Source organism: Mytilus edulis, chromosome 10 (assembly GCF_963676685.1).
Source record: "Mytilus edulis chromosome 10, xbMytEdul2.2, whole genome shotgun sequence".
Classification (NCBI taxonomy): Eukaryota; Metazoa; Mollusca; class Bivalvia; order Mytilida; family Mytilidae; genus Mytilus; species Mytilus edulis.
The window spans coordinates 9,839,403-9,856,021 of record NC_092353.1 but is presented as its reverse complement, the minus strand read 5'-3'; the positions used below and the strand labels follow the sequence as shown (position 1 = coordinate 9,856,021).

The 16,619-nt window shown below is 36.9% G+C and overlaps 1 protein-coding gene across 4 annotated transcripts in view; it reads left to right on the top strand.

The window, feature by feature from the left end:
- The window catches only part of LOC139493352 (ciliary microtubule associated protein 1A-like), a 38,976-nt gene that overhangs the window by 3,304 nt on the left and 19,053 nt on the right, over positions 1–16,619 (top strand). Inside the window, exon 1 of one of the 4 annotated variants that reach the window (XM_071281685.1) lies at positions 5,552–5,736. The exons of 2 other annotated variants lie outside the window; for them this stretch is intronic. In XM_071281685.1, coding sequence (XP_071137786.1) covers positions 5,682–5,736 — 55 coding nt within the window. In that variant the 5' untranslated portion in view covers positions 5,552–5,681. Of the gene's footprint in view, positions 1–5,551; positions 5,737–16,619 lie in introns of those variants that run through there. One more of the 4 variants, XM_071281683.1, reaches the window with a different exon arrangement.

Here is a 16,619-nt window from a genome sequence, read left to right as displayed (position 1 = left end):
CAATTTCGGATATATCCGACATAGATCTAATACAATATTTAACAGAACGAAATGCACTATCATGCTTGGTATTATTCCTCGTCGTATAAATAATTCAGCTTCACTGTTCTATAGGGTTATTATGTAACACAATATAATGCATGTAAGATTTACGCCAAGGGTGTATTTGTATAAGATATATTTTGGATTTAAAAGCATACAATACATTAATACCTACATGGCGAATGAATACAAAGATAAATTCATAGTAATCGTTTCCTGTCTATATAAATCTAATATTTTACATTTTTGCACGTTTTCTTTCATAAATTATTATATTTATAAGACCAGCGGATAGGTTTTGTTTCCGACAGTTTTTCGTTCAAATCTATACCAACAGAGTAACAAAACAATGAATTGTTATGGTAACATGTACGAATTCTCTAGTATCATATGACGAACCCCTTTAGAGCTTCCTTTGTTTTTGATCTGGAATCTAAAGTCATTCACGAATAAGTACTTAATACACTTTTCGTACGTGAATTGGTATTGATATTAGAGGCATATTTTGTCAAAATACATGTATCGACCTTAAATCACATGATTAGTTCCTAGGTCCACTATTTTGCTGGGTGCAGGATATGGTTTTTCTTTGATTAGTTTTAACGTTTCACCTTTTGGGAGATTTACACCAATTCAAAACTGCTATATTCTATTATTGATATAAGAAATACGTTGGAATCTTTAAAAAAAACAAAATCCTATACTGATTTTGTGGTGTATGTTCTAAACTTTTGTTATTCCAGTGATCTAGATTAGAATTTTGAAGGGTGTTATATAATGAAACTAATTATTAGTCTTAAAATATACGGTACATGGTTTAATTTATGAAGCTGTCCAAAGTCAGGAATCTCGTCCATGGGTGTCTTATGTCATTTCGAAATGATTTAGGGAATTTAATGTTTATGACACATCCATGATGTTTTATTTTGCTTTTACTCCCGACTTTTTTAGGCTCTATAGATCCATGCCCTGTTGTTAAAGACATGCTTACGAAATAAAAGACTAGTATATATATATATATTATTTAGCTGATCTTTAACAATAACATCTTCATGCCTTATATATCATGTACTGTAGTACGCCACTAGATTAAAACTGACGAGGAAAGGTAACACACGGCCAGCGAAAGCTCTTTTTTTTGAGAGCCCAGGTGGTCGTGTGGTCTAGCGGGACGGCTGCAGTGCAGGCGATTTGGTGTCACGATATCACAGTAGCATGGGTTCGAATTCCGACGAGGGAAGAACCAAAAATTTGCGAAAGCAAATTTACAGATCTAATATGTTGGGTTGATGTTTAGACGAGTTGTATACACATTATGTACACAGCCATGTATCACCACCATTGATGGCGATCCGATGGATACGTCTGTTGTAGAGTTGTCACTGACTCGGACGTACTTATAAATATAATTATTTTCTGTGACTGTATATTACATTAATTTGTAGGATCCTTTACTATAGATAATTTAGCTGATCTGTAACAATAACATATTCATGCCTTATATATCATGTACTGTAGTACGCCGCTAGATTAAAACTGACGAGGAAAGGTAACACACGGCCAGCGAAAGCTCTTTTTTTGAGAGCCCAGGTGGTCGTGTGGTCTAGCGGGACGGCTGCAGTGCAGGCGATTTGGTGTCACGATATCACAGTAGCATGGGTTCGAATCCCGACGAGGGAAGAACCAAAAATTTGCGAAAGCAAATTTACAGATCTAACATTGTTGGGTTGATGTTTAGACGAGTTGTATATATATATATATAATATATATAACTCGTCTAAACATATACAACTCGTCTAAACATCAACCCAACAATGTTAGATCTGTAAATTTGCGAAAAAAAACAAATTTTTGGTTTTTCCCTCGCCGGGATTCGAACCCATGCTACTGTGATATCGTGACACCCAATCGCCTGCACTGCAGCCGTCCCGCTAGACCACACGACCACCTGGGCTCTCAAAAAAAGAGCTTTCGCTGGCCGTGTGTTACCTTTCCTCGTCAGTTTTAATCTAGCGGCGTACTACAGTACATGATCATGATATATAAGGCATGAAGATGTTATTGTTACAGATCAGCTAAATTATCTATAGTAAAGGATCCTACAAATTGATGTAATATACAGTCACAGAAAATAATTATATTTATAAGACCTCTTATAAGTACGTCTGAGTCAGTAACAACTCTACAACAGATGTATATATAGACCGTAATATGCAATCTAGGACCATTGATAAGCCTTGAGCACGGTATATATGATACCAGTTAATTTTTTAGACCTACATTAATCAAAGGCTACAGTGAAAGGTTTATGATTAGGATTAGATTTGAAACTATTTTTGTTATTCAGTATAATGACCTGTAATTGAATGTGAATTGAGGCACAAATAAATACAATTAAATGTTTTATTACTGGAATGCGTGTCATTATATCCATATACTTTAATTCTTCCACTCCTTTATAATAGTATAAAAGAATAGGTTAGCTGGCAAGCTCTTTGAAACTCAGTCACTAAACTTTTGATAATACTGTTTGAAAGAATAGATGTTTCAACTGTGTTCGAATATATATTTCATGCATGTACACACCACGTTACGTTTTGTTGAGTAAAAAGAAAATTCTGTTTTGAAAAGCAAAAAAATGTATATACTGGTCGAATCTCAAAAACAAACACTCTAGCATCTGAGCTATTCGTATGAAAACAAGTGAACAGACAAAATCTTAACACTTTCAAATATGTTGTCATTTCCCGCTAAGATTGTCATATTATCTAGACTAGCCATGTACACACAATACTTGTGACTGGACTGGTCACCCGCAGCAGATCTGGATAATAAGGTTGTAATTTGTGCCCTTTTTGAGTTTTGAACTGTGCATGTTTTTAAGTGTGTATTACTCTTATTCAGTATCGACTGTGCGAGGGCTGTATAGCCAGTCAAGGTCGTTTAAACCCATCATCAGTCACTCCGCCTTGTCATGGCTGCGTTTGTTCATCAGTCGATGAGTTATTCGACTTTCTATATATACGGTAAAATGAAACAAACAAATATCTACTCCGTCATGTCCTGGCTGTGTATGTACATCTCGAAGAGTTTTTTGACAACCGTTAACGTAAAACGGTCAGCTGAGTACGGTGGACATCTCCTCTGACCAGACATGGCTGCATCTTTACATACATGTACCTAGCACCGCAGTAAATGAAATTTTATACGATAAAACAGACTTCACGCCCTGCAATGACTGTATTTACATCCCTAGCAGTCACAACTTATATGTTTTATCCCAAACAGTCATACGAACCTCCCACAGAGTCAAACGGACATCCAAAACATTTAATGTATAATTTATCTTGAAATTTTTCTAAAGTTTTTCTTTCAATTGGCAAAAACATCTTTATAAACCAAGGAGGAGACATCAAACCCTTTCTTTCTCACGAATTCCAAAGTATTTAAAGAGATGCTTACTAAATAATAGACATATAATGACATATAATTACAGCAATGAAATAACGTATTAAAAATGTACGACATTTACACAGAAACTATATCAGTTGTGACATCATTAATAAACCATGACACCTGTTTGAACTTCTATGGAACTACAGACCGGGACGAATATTTACAAATCAGTGTTTGAATTATATTTAATAAATGGTCATTAATTTATATCAGAATTGTCGAACATGGAAGATAAATATTAAGCCAAATCTGGGGAGAAAAAACCCACGTTTTAATTTAAAACACTCGAAAAAAGTATGGAAGTAAAAGACATTACATATGAGTATCGTTTTAATTGTAATGACAAAGGTCTAAATTGCAGTATGACTTTTAGCTTTTAGTTTTCGTACATGTTTTTGAATCTTCGATAAGTGACATTTTAACATAATTTGTTGTAAAGTATTTTTAAAACAGTTAGTCAGAATATGTTTGTTTTAGAGAATAAAAAAAAGAATCGTTGTTTTAATAAAATTTAGTTCAATACGTGTGACCGTACTCATCATAACTAACACTGTGCAAAGTTTCATGCCTTTACCATAAAGTGATCAATTGTCCAAAAATATTGGACTTACAATGTAGCTCCTGGACTATACTGTCAATGTGTTATTCCGCCTTTTGTTATTTTTAAAATCAAGCATCATTTTGTCTTCTTTTTATCTTGTTCGTGTAAATATGCATATACCAAGTTTACTTGTAACCACTGTAAGTACAGTGAAACTAGAGTTCATTTATAGTATGTGTATATATTCCTGTATCATACCAAACTTTTGAATTGGTTGCACGAAATTGAGTATTTCTTTCCCATACTATACCGTGTATTCACCACATTATAAACATCATCAATCTCTTTACAAACATTTAAATGTTCTCAGGACAAACGGAGTTTTTGCTCTATTTAAACCCAATAAAAGAATGTTCTTGTTAGATCTCATTACATATCAACCACATAAGAAACTGGGGTTTTACATAATTAATGCATTTAGGTAAATGGTTTTCGTTTTTTGTACCTGAAGGTATAATTATACAATATATAGCTAACAATTCATTTACAAGCAGCTCTCTGCAATGTAATGTATTCTACAAAAATAAAACAAAAAAAAACAATCGGGTAATAATATTTTCTTAATTTGAAATAATAAGAGACTCAGCACCCACTTTCGTGGGTTTTCGTCGCTCTGTTCTCTAGAATATACATTATTTTATAGAGTTTACTCGTTTATCTCGTCTGATATATGAATACATGTAGACGTTATGCGTTAGTATAAAATGTGTATTATATTGAACTGACGGTATGAACAGAGATTTCTATCACGGTCTATATGTAGGTGTACATTCCCTTAGAACTGCCTTTATAGGAAAAATATATAAACATTATAATCCTAGTTGTTCCTCTTTTGATTAGCGTCATCATATGGCAAAAAATAGAACCATAGACCCCTGCTTAACCTGAGACGATGAACCATCGAAACACTTGTAAACGTTACAAATAAATCAAAATCTAGTAAACAATTGTGATAACATACAATGTATATATTTATTTAAATGTTTGTACGTCAAACTTACATATATATTATAGCATAATTATTATCATATATCAATAATTGTATGGATTAGTGAGAGAGATAAAGTCATCACGGTTGTGGTCTTTTTAAAGGGTGTACAAAACACAAAGAACGGTACCCAGTTAGGTTATCATCTCGTTTCTGTTCGGGAGTTCTCTTTGTTTATCTTTCAGTTCAACTCTTTCATGGCATTCAACAACTTATCGGGTAACTAACTAAATTATGGACTATACCCAAAATTTAATATGCTAATATAACATAAGAGGGTACCAGAAAGGGTTCAAGACATTTTTAAACAGTTCCTAACAATTGCGTTGTAATGTAAATGTTTCACTTTCATTTCCTGTTTAAAATACACGAAGACAAAACTGATGCCTAGATAAAATGTGCTGTTCAAAAGATTTTCAAAGTATTTTGGTCCCTTAGATAACCTCTATTAGAATTTTCATTCAGAAGGGTCAGAATAATTGTAACATTGTGTAACACTTCTATTAGCAGCTGAGGGGCAGAATAAGTTACATGTGAAAATGTCTTGATAAATATAATTAAAATTTATAAAAAGGAATAAATCATCACTTCATCATGCCGCGACAACGGTTCTTTAAAATGGAACCACTGGTCCAGAAGCCGACGAAATGTAAGTGCGTTTATGTTACTTTAAGTCTTTAGTATTTTGTATTTTGTTTTGTAGACTCGATCTTATTAGTGTCTTTTTTTTGTTTACGGCCATTGCATTGGCAGTTTTGATATACCTTTGGTATCTTCCGTCACCGTTCTTCCGTCTCTCGTTTAAATCTTCTAACTATATATATATAGCGTCTTTTCGGAATTTGGGGTCCTCAATGCTTTTCAACTTAGAAATGCATTTGATCTTTTCAATATTGTTGATTCGAGCATCACCGATGAGCCTTTTGGAGATGAAATTCGCGTGTAGCGTCCCAATTCTTTTCAATGTTGTTGATTCGAGCATCACCGATGAGCCTTTTGGAGATGAAATTCGCGTGTAGCGTCCAAATTCTGTTCAATGTTGTTGATTCGAGCATCACCGATGGGCTTTTTGGAGATAAAATTCGCGTGTAGCGTCCAAATTCTTTTCAATGTTGTTGATTCGAGCATCACCGATGAGCCTTTTGGAGATGAAATTCGCGTGTAGCGTCCCAATTCTTTTCAATATTGTTGCTTCGAGCATCACCGATGAGCCTTTTGGAGATGAAATTCGCGTGTAGCGTCCCAATTCTTAAAAGTATGTGTATCTATGCAAGAAGAAATCGATAAGGACATGTAAAGTCAAGACTGTTTCCCTGATATTATGTAACGGAAGGATAAAACAAATACTTTAGTATATAAATCAGATGTCAAAATACTAAACCTCCCGAGTATATAAGACTTTTATATCTCATAGGAACTGACATGTTCAAGATGATTTTCAGAAGTAAGTATTAAGAAAACAAGAACTATCTTTAAAAAAGATATCCGACGTATTTAAATTTAAGTATATGTTTAAAACTATCATTTCGATAACCTTTAGAAGCACAAAGATACCATTTAAATAACGTTTTCTCTGTTTGTGTTCAGTATTCTCGGTCCTCGTATCTTTCTGTTTACATTCACCAAAACCCCGCGGAGATCTCACATGCGTAGGTGCGTTCTGAAAGTCCAACAAAGTTTAAATTAAAAATTATATAATTGTCCCGAATAAACAACTGTCACGGATGCAAAGAGCTATTGGAGAAACAATTATTTTAATAAAAATATAAATCTTTGTAAGATCTAGTCAAATATTTATAGTTTTTCACTTGCTTTCCATCACGATATAATTAACGAGACGTTTTTTCAAACACAACCAAATCACCCACCATGACAGCATTTTGTCCAATCACAGAAAGGATTTTCGAGCATGCGTATTCTGTTGCCATAGTTAAGCGTCCTTAAGTTCAAAGGGCACAAAGCGAAACTATACCGACTACGTCGGAAAAAAGAGAATGTGCTTTCTTGGACTTTATACAATCTAAATACGAGTGACGTAATGCACGCGTACTTTTTATATAAATATATATGTTTGTATTAAGTACAATGATTTATTCGGTTAAATCGATGCAATTGGCTTTTTTTCAAAGATACTATAGATGCACGATTTTTTTTTAACCATATACAGTCATAAAAGGCATTCGCCATTAAAAACTTGCATGTATCTATGGGCGTCAAGTTGGTTACCTATTCCCTATTCCCTATTCGTTACCTATTCCCTATTCCCTATTCGTTGCCTATTCGTTACCTATTCCCTATTCCCTATTCGTTACCTATTCGTTACCTATTCCCTATTCCCTATTCGTTACCTATTCGTTACCTATTCCCTATTCCCTATTCGTTGCCTATTCGTTACCTATTCCCTATTCCCTATTCGTTACCTATTCGTTACCTATTCCCTATTCCCTATTCGTTACCTATTCGCTACTTATTTGATTTTTAATATCCTTCCCCCTTTTTAATTATGGCATGGAATAGTTTAATATGGCTGCCGTTACCATGGAAACGGCACAATTGTGAAAAAAATGAGCTTTTGGTTTTTGGTGAACTGTTTGGATATGCTTCAACTCAGAATCATCATATTTTAAAACAATGTAGGTGCCCACTATATACAGGTGTTGGATGATTTTGGCGATCATTGGAACTACTATGTTGCCATGGAAACTACACCAAAATTTTCAAAATTCTCAAAATGCTCAAAACTTCATGAAACTTCACAGTAATGATGAGCAACATTGGAGTTGGAATTTCCAAAATAGGTCTTGTTACCATGGAAACAATGCAAAAAGGTCAAAAATTTCAAAAATAAGAATTTTCCGCAAACTGGATGAAACTTTACAGGAATGGTAACTGGCATAGGCAGAGTTGGATTTTGAAGTTAGAATTTTCAAAATGGCCGCCGTAACCATGGAAACAGCAAAAATATCAAAAATTCAAAATGTTCAAACTTAATGAAACTTTGCAAAAATGTTACTAGACATCTGTAGATGCTCTCTTTGACTTTGGAATTGTCAAAATGGCTGTCGCTCACCTGGTAATAGGGGGAAGGGGTGCCTTCCGTTATTGCTAGCAATTACAAATCTAGTTGTTAATAGTCTTACATATGGTAATAGTTCTGAATTGGTTGAGGTAAAATGATCTTTTTATGACCTATTTATATGTGTTTGTGCTCATCCGATCCTTTTACTTCATGTTCGATACGCATTTGTTCCTTACTTGTTTTTTATACGTTCTACCTTTTAACTGCTTTATGTCCGTATGTTTGAAGATGGATCTTGGTTCGACGGGATGAAATCACCGTGTTAGCGCTTGCGTAAAAACGAAGATGTGGTATGATTACCAATGAGACAACACTCCACATTAGACCAAAATGACACAGAAATTATCAACTATAGTTCACTGTACGGCCTTCAACAATGAGCATAGCCCAAACCGTGTAGTCACCTATAAAAGGCCCAGACATGACAACCTCATACAATTCAAACAACAAAACTGACGGCCGTATTTCATATACAAAAAAATAAACGGAAATATGTAACACAAAAACAAACGATAACTACTTAATTTCAGGCTCTTGTCTAGGGACAGGAACATACTTACATAATGTGGTAGAGTTAAACATGTAAGCAGGGTGTACATCGTTTCGGAGCATGCTATTACCTTGTTTAATTCGTTCCATCACTCGCTTATAATTCGCTTATAATACGTGTATCTTACGTTGCACCTTTTAAAACATGATTTTCAATTGTTTTGTTGTCTCTGGTGGAAGATTTGGGCTCTTAGAGGTGATATAACTCTATAAGTGCATTTGTATCCGTTCCAGCGGTCGGATAATACCCTGTTAAATATTCGTTACTAATTCGCTTTTAAAAAGTTTGTTGTACGTTGCACCTTTTAGAAAAGGATTTCCAATTGTGTTCATATCTCTGGTGGTAATAATGTGTTTTTATAGATGAAATACCCCTATAAGCGCATATGTACTCGTTCCAGCGATCGGTTAATACCCTGTTACCTATTCGTTACCTATTCGTTACCTATTCACTTATAGTACGTTTGTTGTACGTTGCACCTTTTAGAAAAGGATTTTCAATTAAATTCATATCTCTGATGGTAACAATGTGTTCTTAGAGATGAAATGACCCCATTAGAGCGCATGTACCCGTTCCAGCGCTCGGTAAATAACCTGTTACCTATTCGTTACTTATTCGCTTTTAATGCGCGGGGTATACGGTGCACCTTGAAATAAATCGTTTTTTAATTGTGTTCAGGTCTCTGGTGGTAAGAATGTGTTCTTAGAGATGAAATGACCCTACTAGCGCGCATGTACCCGTTCCAGCGCTCGGTTAATACCCTGTTACCTATTCGTTACCTATTCGTTACCTATTCGCTTATAATACATTTTTTTATACGTTGCACCTGTTAGAAAAGGATTTTCAATTATGTCCAGGTCTCAGACAGTAACAATGTGTTCTTAGAGATGAAATGACCCCATTAGAGCGCATGTACCCGTTCCAGCGCTTGGTAAATAACCTGTTACCTATTCGTTACCTATTCGCTTTTAATGCGCGGGGTATACGGTGCACCTTGAAATAAATCGTTTTTTAATTGTGTTCATGTCTGGTGGTAAGAATGTGTTCTTAGAGATGAAATTACCCTATTAGCGCGCATGTACCCGTTCCAGCGCTCGGTTAATACCCTGTTACCTATTCGTTACCTATTCGCTTATAATATATTTTTTTATACGTTTCACCTGTTAGAAAAGGATTTTCAATTATGTCCAGGTCTCAGACGGTAACAATGTGTTCTTAGAGATGAAATGACCCCATTAGAGCGCATTTACCCGTTCCTGCGCTCGGTAAATAACCTGTTACCTATTCGTTACCTATTCGCTTTTAATGCGCGGGGTATACGCTGCAACTTGAAATAAATCGTGTTTTAATTGTGTTCATGTCTGGTGGTAACAATGTGTTCTTAGAGATGAAATGACCCCATTAGAGCGCATGTACCCGTTCCAGCGCTCGGTAAATAACCTGTTACCTATTCGTTACTTATTCGCTTTTAATGCGCGGGGTATACGGTGCACCTTGAAATAAATCGTTTTTTAATTGTGTTCAGGTCTCTGGTGGTAAGAATGTGTTCTTAGAGATGAAATGACCCTATTAGCGCGCATGTACCCGTTCCAGCGCTCGGTTAATACCCTGTTACCTATTCGTTACCTATTCGTTACCTATTCGCTTATAATACATTTTTTTATACGTTTCACCTGTTAGAAAAGGATTTTCAATTATGTCCATGTCTCAGGTGGTAACAATGTGTTCTTAGAGATGAAATGACCCCATTAGAGCGCATGTACCCGTTCCAGCGCTCGGTAAATAACCTGTTACCTATTCGTTACCTATTCGCTTTTAATGCGCGGGGTATACGGTGCACCTTGAAATAAATCGTGTTTTAATTGTGTTCATGTCTGGTAGTAACAATGTGTTCTTAGAGATGAAATGACCCTATTAGCGCTCATGTACCCGTTCCAGTGCTCGGTAAATAATCTTCTTACCTATTCGTTACCTATTCGCTTTTAATGCGCGGGGTATACGCTGCAACTTGAAATAAATCGTGTTTTAATTGTGTTCAGGTCTCTGGTGGTAAGAATGTGTTCTTAGAGATGAAATGACCCTATTAGCGCGCATGTACTCGTTCCAGCGCTCGGTTAATACCCTGTTACCTATTCGTTACCTATTCGCTTATAATATATTTTTTATACGTTTCACCTGTTAGAAAAGGATTTTCAATTATGTCCAGGTCTCAGACGGTAACACTGTGTTCTTAGAGATGAAATGACCCCATTAGAGCGCATGTACCCGTTCCAGCGCTTGGTAAATAACCTGTTACCTATTCGTTACCTATTCGCTTTTAATGCGCGGGGTATACGGTGCACCTTGAAATAAATCGTTTTTTAATTGTGTTCAGGTCTCTGGTGGTAAGAATGTGTTCTTAGAGATGAAATGACCCTATTAGCGCGCATGTACCCGTTCCAGCGCTCGGTTAATACCCTGTTATCCATTCGTTACCTATTCGTTACCTATTCGCTTATAATACATTCTTTTATACGTTTCACCTGTTAGAAAAGGATTTTCAATTATGTCCATGTCTCAGGTGGTAACAATGTGTTCTTAGAGATGAAATTACCCTATTAGCGCTCATGTACCCGTTCCAGTGCTCGGTAAATAATCTTCTTACCTATTCGTTACCTATTCGCTTTTAATGCGCGGGGTATACGCTGCAACTTGAAATAAATCGTGTTTTAATTGTGTTCATGTCTCAGGTGGTAACAATGTGTTCTTAGAGATGAAATGACCCCATTAGAGCGCATGTACCCGTTCCAGCGCTCGGTAAATAACCTGTTACCTATTCGTTACCTATTCGCTTTTAATGCGCGGGGTATACGGTGCACCTTGAAATAAATCGTTTTTTAATTGTGTTCAGGTCTCTGGTGGTAAGAATGTGTTCTTAGAGATGAAATGACCCTATTAGCGCGCATGTACCCGTTCCAGCGCTCGGTTAATACCCTGTTACCTATTCGTTACCTATTCGCTTATAATACATTTTTTTATACGTTTCACCTGTTAGAAAAGGATTTTCAATTATGTCCATGTCTCAGGTGGTAACAATGTGTTCTTAGATATGAAATGACCCCATTAGAGCGCATGTACCCGTTCCAGCGCTCGGTAAATAACCTGTTACCTATTCGTTTCCTATTCGCTTTTAATGCGCGGGGTATACGCTGCACCTTGAAATAAATCGTGTTTTAATTGTGTTCATGTCTGGTGGTAACAATGTGTTCTTAGAGATGAAATGACCCCATTAGAGCGCATGTACCCGTTCCAGCGCTCGGTAAATAACCTGTTACCTATTCGTTACTTATTCGCTTTTAATGCGCGGGGTATACGGTGCACCTTGAAATAAATCGTTTTTTAATTGTGTTCAGGTCTCTGGTGGTAAGAATGTGTTCTTAGAGATGAAATGACCCTATTAGCGCGCATGTACCCGTTCCAGCGCTCGGTTAATACCCTGTTACCTATTCGTTACCTATTCGTTACCTATTCGCTTATAATACATTTTTTTATACGTTTCACCTGTTAGAAAAGGATTTTCAATTATGTCCATGTCTCAGGTGGTAACAATGTGTTCTTAGAGATGAAATGACCCCATTAGAGCGCATGTACCCGTTCCAGCGCTCGGTAAATAACCTGTTACCTATTCGTTACCTATTCGCTTTTAATGCGCGGGGTATACGGTGCACCTTGAAATAAATCGTGTTTTAATTGTGTTCATGTCTGGTAGTAACAATGTGTTCTTAGAGATGAAATGACCCTATTAGCGCTCATGTACCCGTTCCAGTGCTCGGTAAATAATCTTCTTACCTATTCGTTACCTATTCGCTTTTAATGCGCGGGGTATACGCTGCAACTTGAAATAAATCGTGTTTTAATTGTGTTCAGGTCTCTGGTGGTAAGAATGTGTTCTTAGAGATGAAATGACCCTATTAGCGCGCATGTACTCGTTCCAGCGCTCGGTTAATACCCTGTTACCTATTCGTTACCTATTCGCTTATAATATATTTTTTATACGTTTCACCTGTTAGAAAAGGATTTTCAATTATGTCCAGGTCTCAGACGGTAACACTGTGTTCTTAGAGATGAAATGACCCCATTAGAGCGCATGTACCCGTTCCAGCGCTTGGTAAATAACCTGTTACCTATTCGTTACCTATTCGCTTTTAATGCGCGGGGTATACGGTGCACCTTGAAATAAATCGTTTTTTAATTGTGTTCAGGTCTCTGGTGGTAAGAATGTGTTCTTAGAGATGAAATGACCCTATTAGCGCGCATGTACCCGTTCCAGCGCTCGGTTAATACCCTGTTATCCATTCGTTACCTATTCGTTACCTATTCGCTTATAATACATTCTTTTATACGTTTCACCTGTTAGAAAAGGATTTTCAATTATGTCCATGTCTCAGGTGGTAACAATGTGTTCTTAGAGATGAAATTACCCTATTAGCGCTCATGTACCCGTTCCAGTGCTCGGTAAATAATCTTCTTACCTATTCGTTACCTATTCGCTTTTAATGCGCGGGGTATACGCTGCAACTTGAAATAAATCGTGTTTTAATTGTGTTCATGTCTCAGGTGGTAACAATGTGTTCTTAGAGATGAAATGACCCCATTAGAGCGCATGTACCCGTTCCAGCGCTCGGTAAATAACCTGTTACCTATTCGTTACCTATTCGCTTTTAATGCGCGGGGTATACGGTGCACCTTGAAATAAATCGTTTTTTAATTGTGTTCAGGTCTCTGGTGGTAAGAATGTGTTCTTAGAGATGAAATGACCCTATTAGCGCGCATGTACCCGTTCCAGCGCTCGGTTAATACCCTGTTACCTATTCGTTACCTATTCGCTTATAATACATTTTTTTATACGTTTCACCTGTTAGAAAAGGATTTTCAATTATGTCCATGTCTCAGGTGGTAACAATGTGTTCTTAGATATGAAATGACCCCATTAGAGCGCATGTACCCGTTCCAGCGCTCGGTAAATAACCTGTTACCTATTCGTTTCCTATTCGCTTTTAATGCGCGGGGTATACGCTGCACCTTGAAATAAATCGTGTTTTAATTGTGTTCATGTCTGGTGGTAACAATGTGTTCTTAGAGATGAAATGACCCCATTAGAGCGCATGTACCCGTTCCAGCGCTCGGTAAATAACCTGTTACCTATTCGTTACTTATTCGCTTTTAATGCGCGGGGTATACGGTGCACCTTGAAATAAATCGTTTTTTAATTGTGTTCAGGTCTCTGGTGGTAAGAATGTGTTCTTAGAGATGAAATAACCCTATTAGCGTGCATGTACCCGTTCCAGCGCTCGGTTAATACCCTGTTACCTATTCGTTACCTATTCGCTTATAATACATTTTTTTATACGTTGCACCTGTTAGAAAAGGATTTTCAATTATGTCCAGGTCTCAGACGGTAACAATGTGTTCTTAGAGATGAAATGACCCCATTAGAGCGCATGTACCCGTTCCAGCGCTCGGTAAATAACCTGTTACCTATTCGTTACCTATTCGCTTATAATACATTTTTTATACGTTTCACCTGTTAGAAAAGGATTTTCAATTATGTCCATGTCTCAGGTGGTAACAATGTGTTCTTAGAGATGAAATTACCCTATTAGCGCGCATGTACCCGTTCCAGCGCTCGGTTAATACCCTGTTACCTATTCGTTACCTATTCGTTACCTATTCGCTTATAATACATTTTTTTATACGTTTCCCCTGTTAGAAAAGGATTTTCAATTATGTCCAGGTCTCAGACGGTAACAATGTGTTCTTAGAGATGAAATGACCCCATTAGAGCGCATGTACCCGTTCCTGCGCTCGGTAAAAAACCGGTTACCTATTCGTTACCTATTCGCTTTTAATGCGCGGGGTATACGCTGCAACTTGAAATAAATCCTGTTTTAATTGTGTTCATGTCTGGTGGTAACAATGTGTTCTTAGAGATGAAATGACCCCATTAGAGCGCATGTATCCGTTCCAGCGCTCGGTAAATAACCTGTTACCTATTCGTTACCTATTCGCTTTTAATGAGCGGGGTATACGGTGCACCTTGAAATAAATCGTTTTTTAATTGTGTTCAGGTCTCTGGTGGTAAAAATGTGTTCTTAGAGATGAAATGACCCCATTAGAGCGCATGTACCCGTTCCAGCGCTCGGTAAATAACCTGTTACCTATTCGTTACCTATTCTTTTTTAATGAGCGGGGTATACGGTGCACCTTGAAATAAATCGTTTTTTAATTGTGTTCAGGTCTCTGGTGGTAAAAATGTGTTCTTAGAGATGAAATGACCCCATTAGAGCGCATGTACCCGTTCCAGCGCTCGGTAAATAACCTGTTACCTATTCGTTACCTATTCGCTTTTAATGAGCGGGGTATACGGTGCACCTTGAAATAAATCGTTTTTTAATTGTGTTCAGGTCTCTGGTTGTAAGAATGTGTTCTTAGAGATTAAATGATCCTATTAGCGCGCATGTACCCGTTCCAGCGCTCGGTTAATACCCTGTTACCCATTCGTTACCTATTCGTTACCTATTCGCTTTTAATGCGCGGGGTATACGCTGCAACTTGAAATAAATCGTGTTTTAATTGTGTTCATGTCTCAGGTGGTAACAATGTGTTCTTAGAGATGAAATTACCCTATTAGCGCTCATGTACCCGTTCCACCAGAGACATGAACACAATTAAAAACGATTTATTTCAAGGTGCAACGTATACCTCGTGCATTCAGGAGCAAATAAGGAACGAATAAGAAGCAGGGTATTAACTGAGCGCTGGAACGAGTACATATGCGCTAATAGGGGTATTTCATCTAAAAGAACACATTATTACCACCAGAGATATGAACTGAATTAAAAATCCTTTTCTAAAAGATGCAACGTACAACAAACGTAATATAAGTGAATAGGTAACGAATAGGTAACAGGGTATTTATCGAGCGCTGGAACGGGTACATGCACGCTAATAGGGTCATTTCATCTCTTAGAACACATTGTTACCACCAGAGACATGGAGACAATTAAAAATCCTTTTCTAAAAGGTGCAACATACAACAAAAGTATTATAAGTGAATAGGTAACGAATAGGTAACGAATAGGTAACAGGGTATTCACCGAGCGCTGGAACGGGTACATGCGCGCTAATAGGGTAATTTCATCTCTAAGAACACATTGTTACCACAAGAGACATGGAGACAATTAAAAATCCTTTTCTAAAAGGTGCAACATACAACAAACGTATTATAAGTGAATAGGTAACGAATAGGTAATAGGGTATTAAACGAGCGCTGGAACGGGTTCATGCGCTCTAATAGGGTCATTTCATCTCTAAGAACACATTGTTACCACCAGAGACATGAACACAATTAAAAAACGATTTATTTCAAGGTGCAACGTATACCTCGTGCATTAAAAGCAAATAAGGAACGAATAAGAAGCAGGGTATTAACTGAGCGCTGGAACGAGTACATACGCGCTAATAGGGGTATTTCATCTAAAAGAACACAAATATTACCACCAGAGATATGAACTGAATTAAAAATCCTTTTCTAAAAGGTGCAACGTACAACAAACGTATTATAAGTGAATAGGTAACGAATAGGTAACATGGTATTTATCGAGCGCTGGAACGGGTACATGCGCGCTAATTGGGTCGTTTCATCTCTAAGAACACATTGTTACCACCAGAGACACGGACACCATTGAAAATCCTTTTCTGAAAGGTGCAACATACAACAAACGTATTATAAGTGAATAGGTAACGAATAGGTAACAGGGTATTAAACGAGCGCTGGAACGGGTTCATGCTCTCTAATAGGGTCATTTCATCTCTAAGAACACATTGTTACCACCAGAGACCTGAACACAATTAAAAACACGAT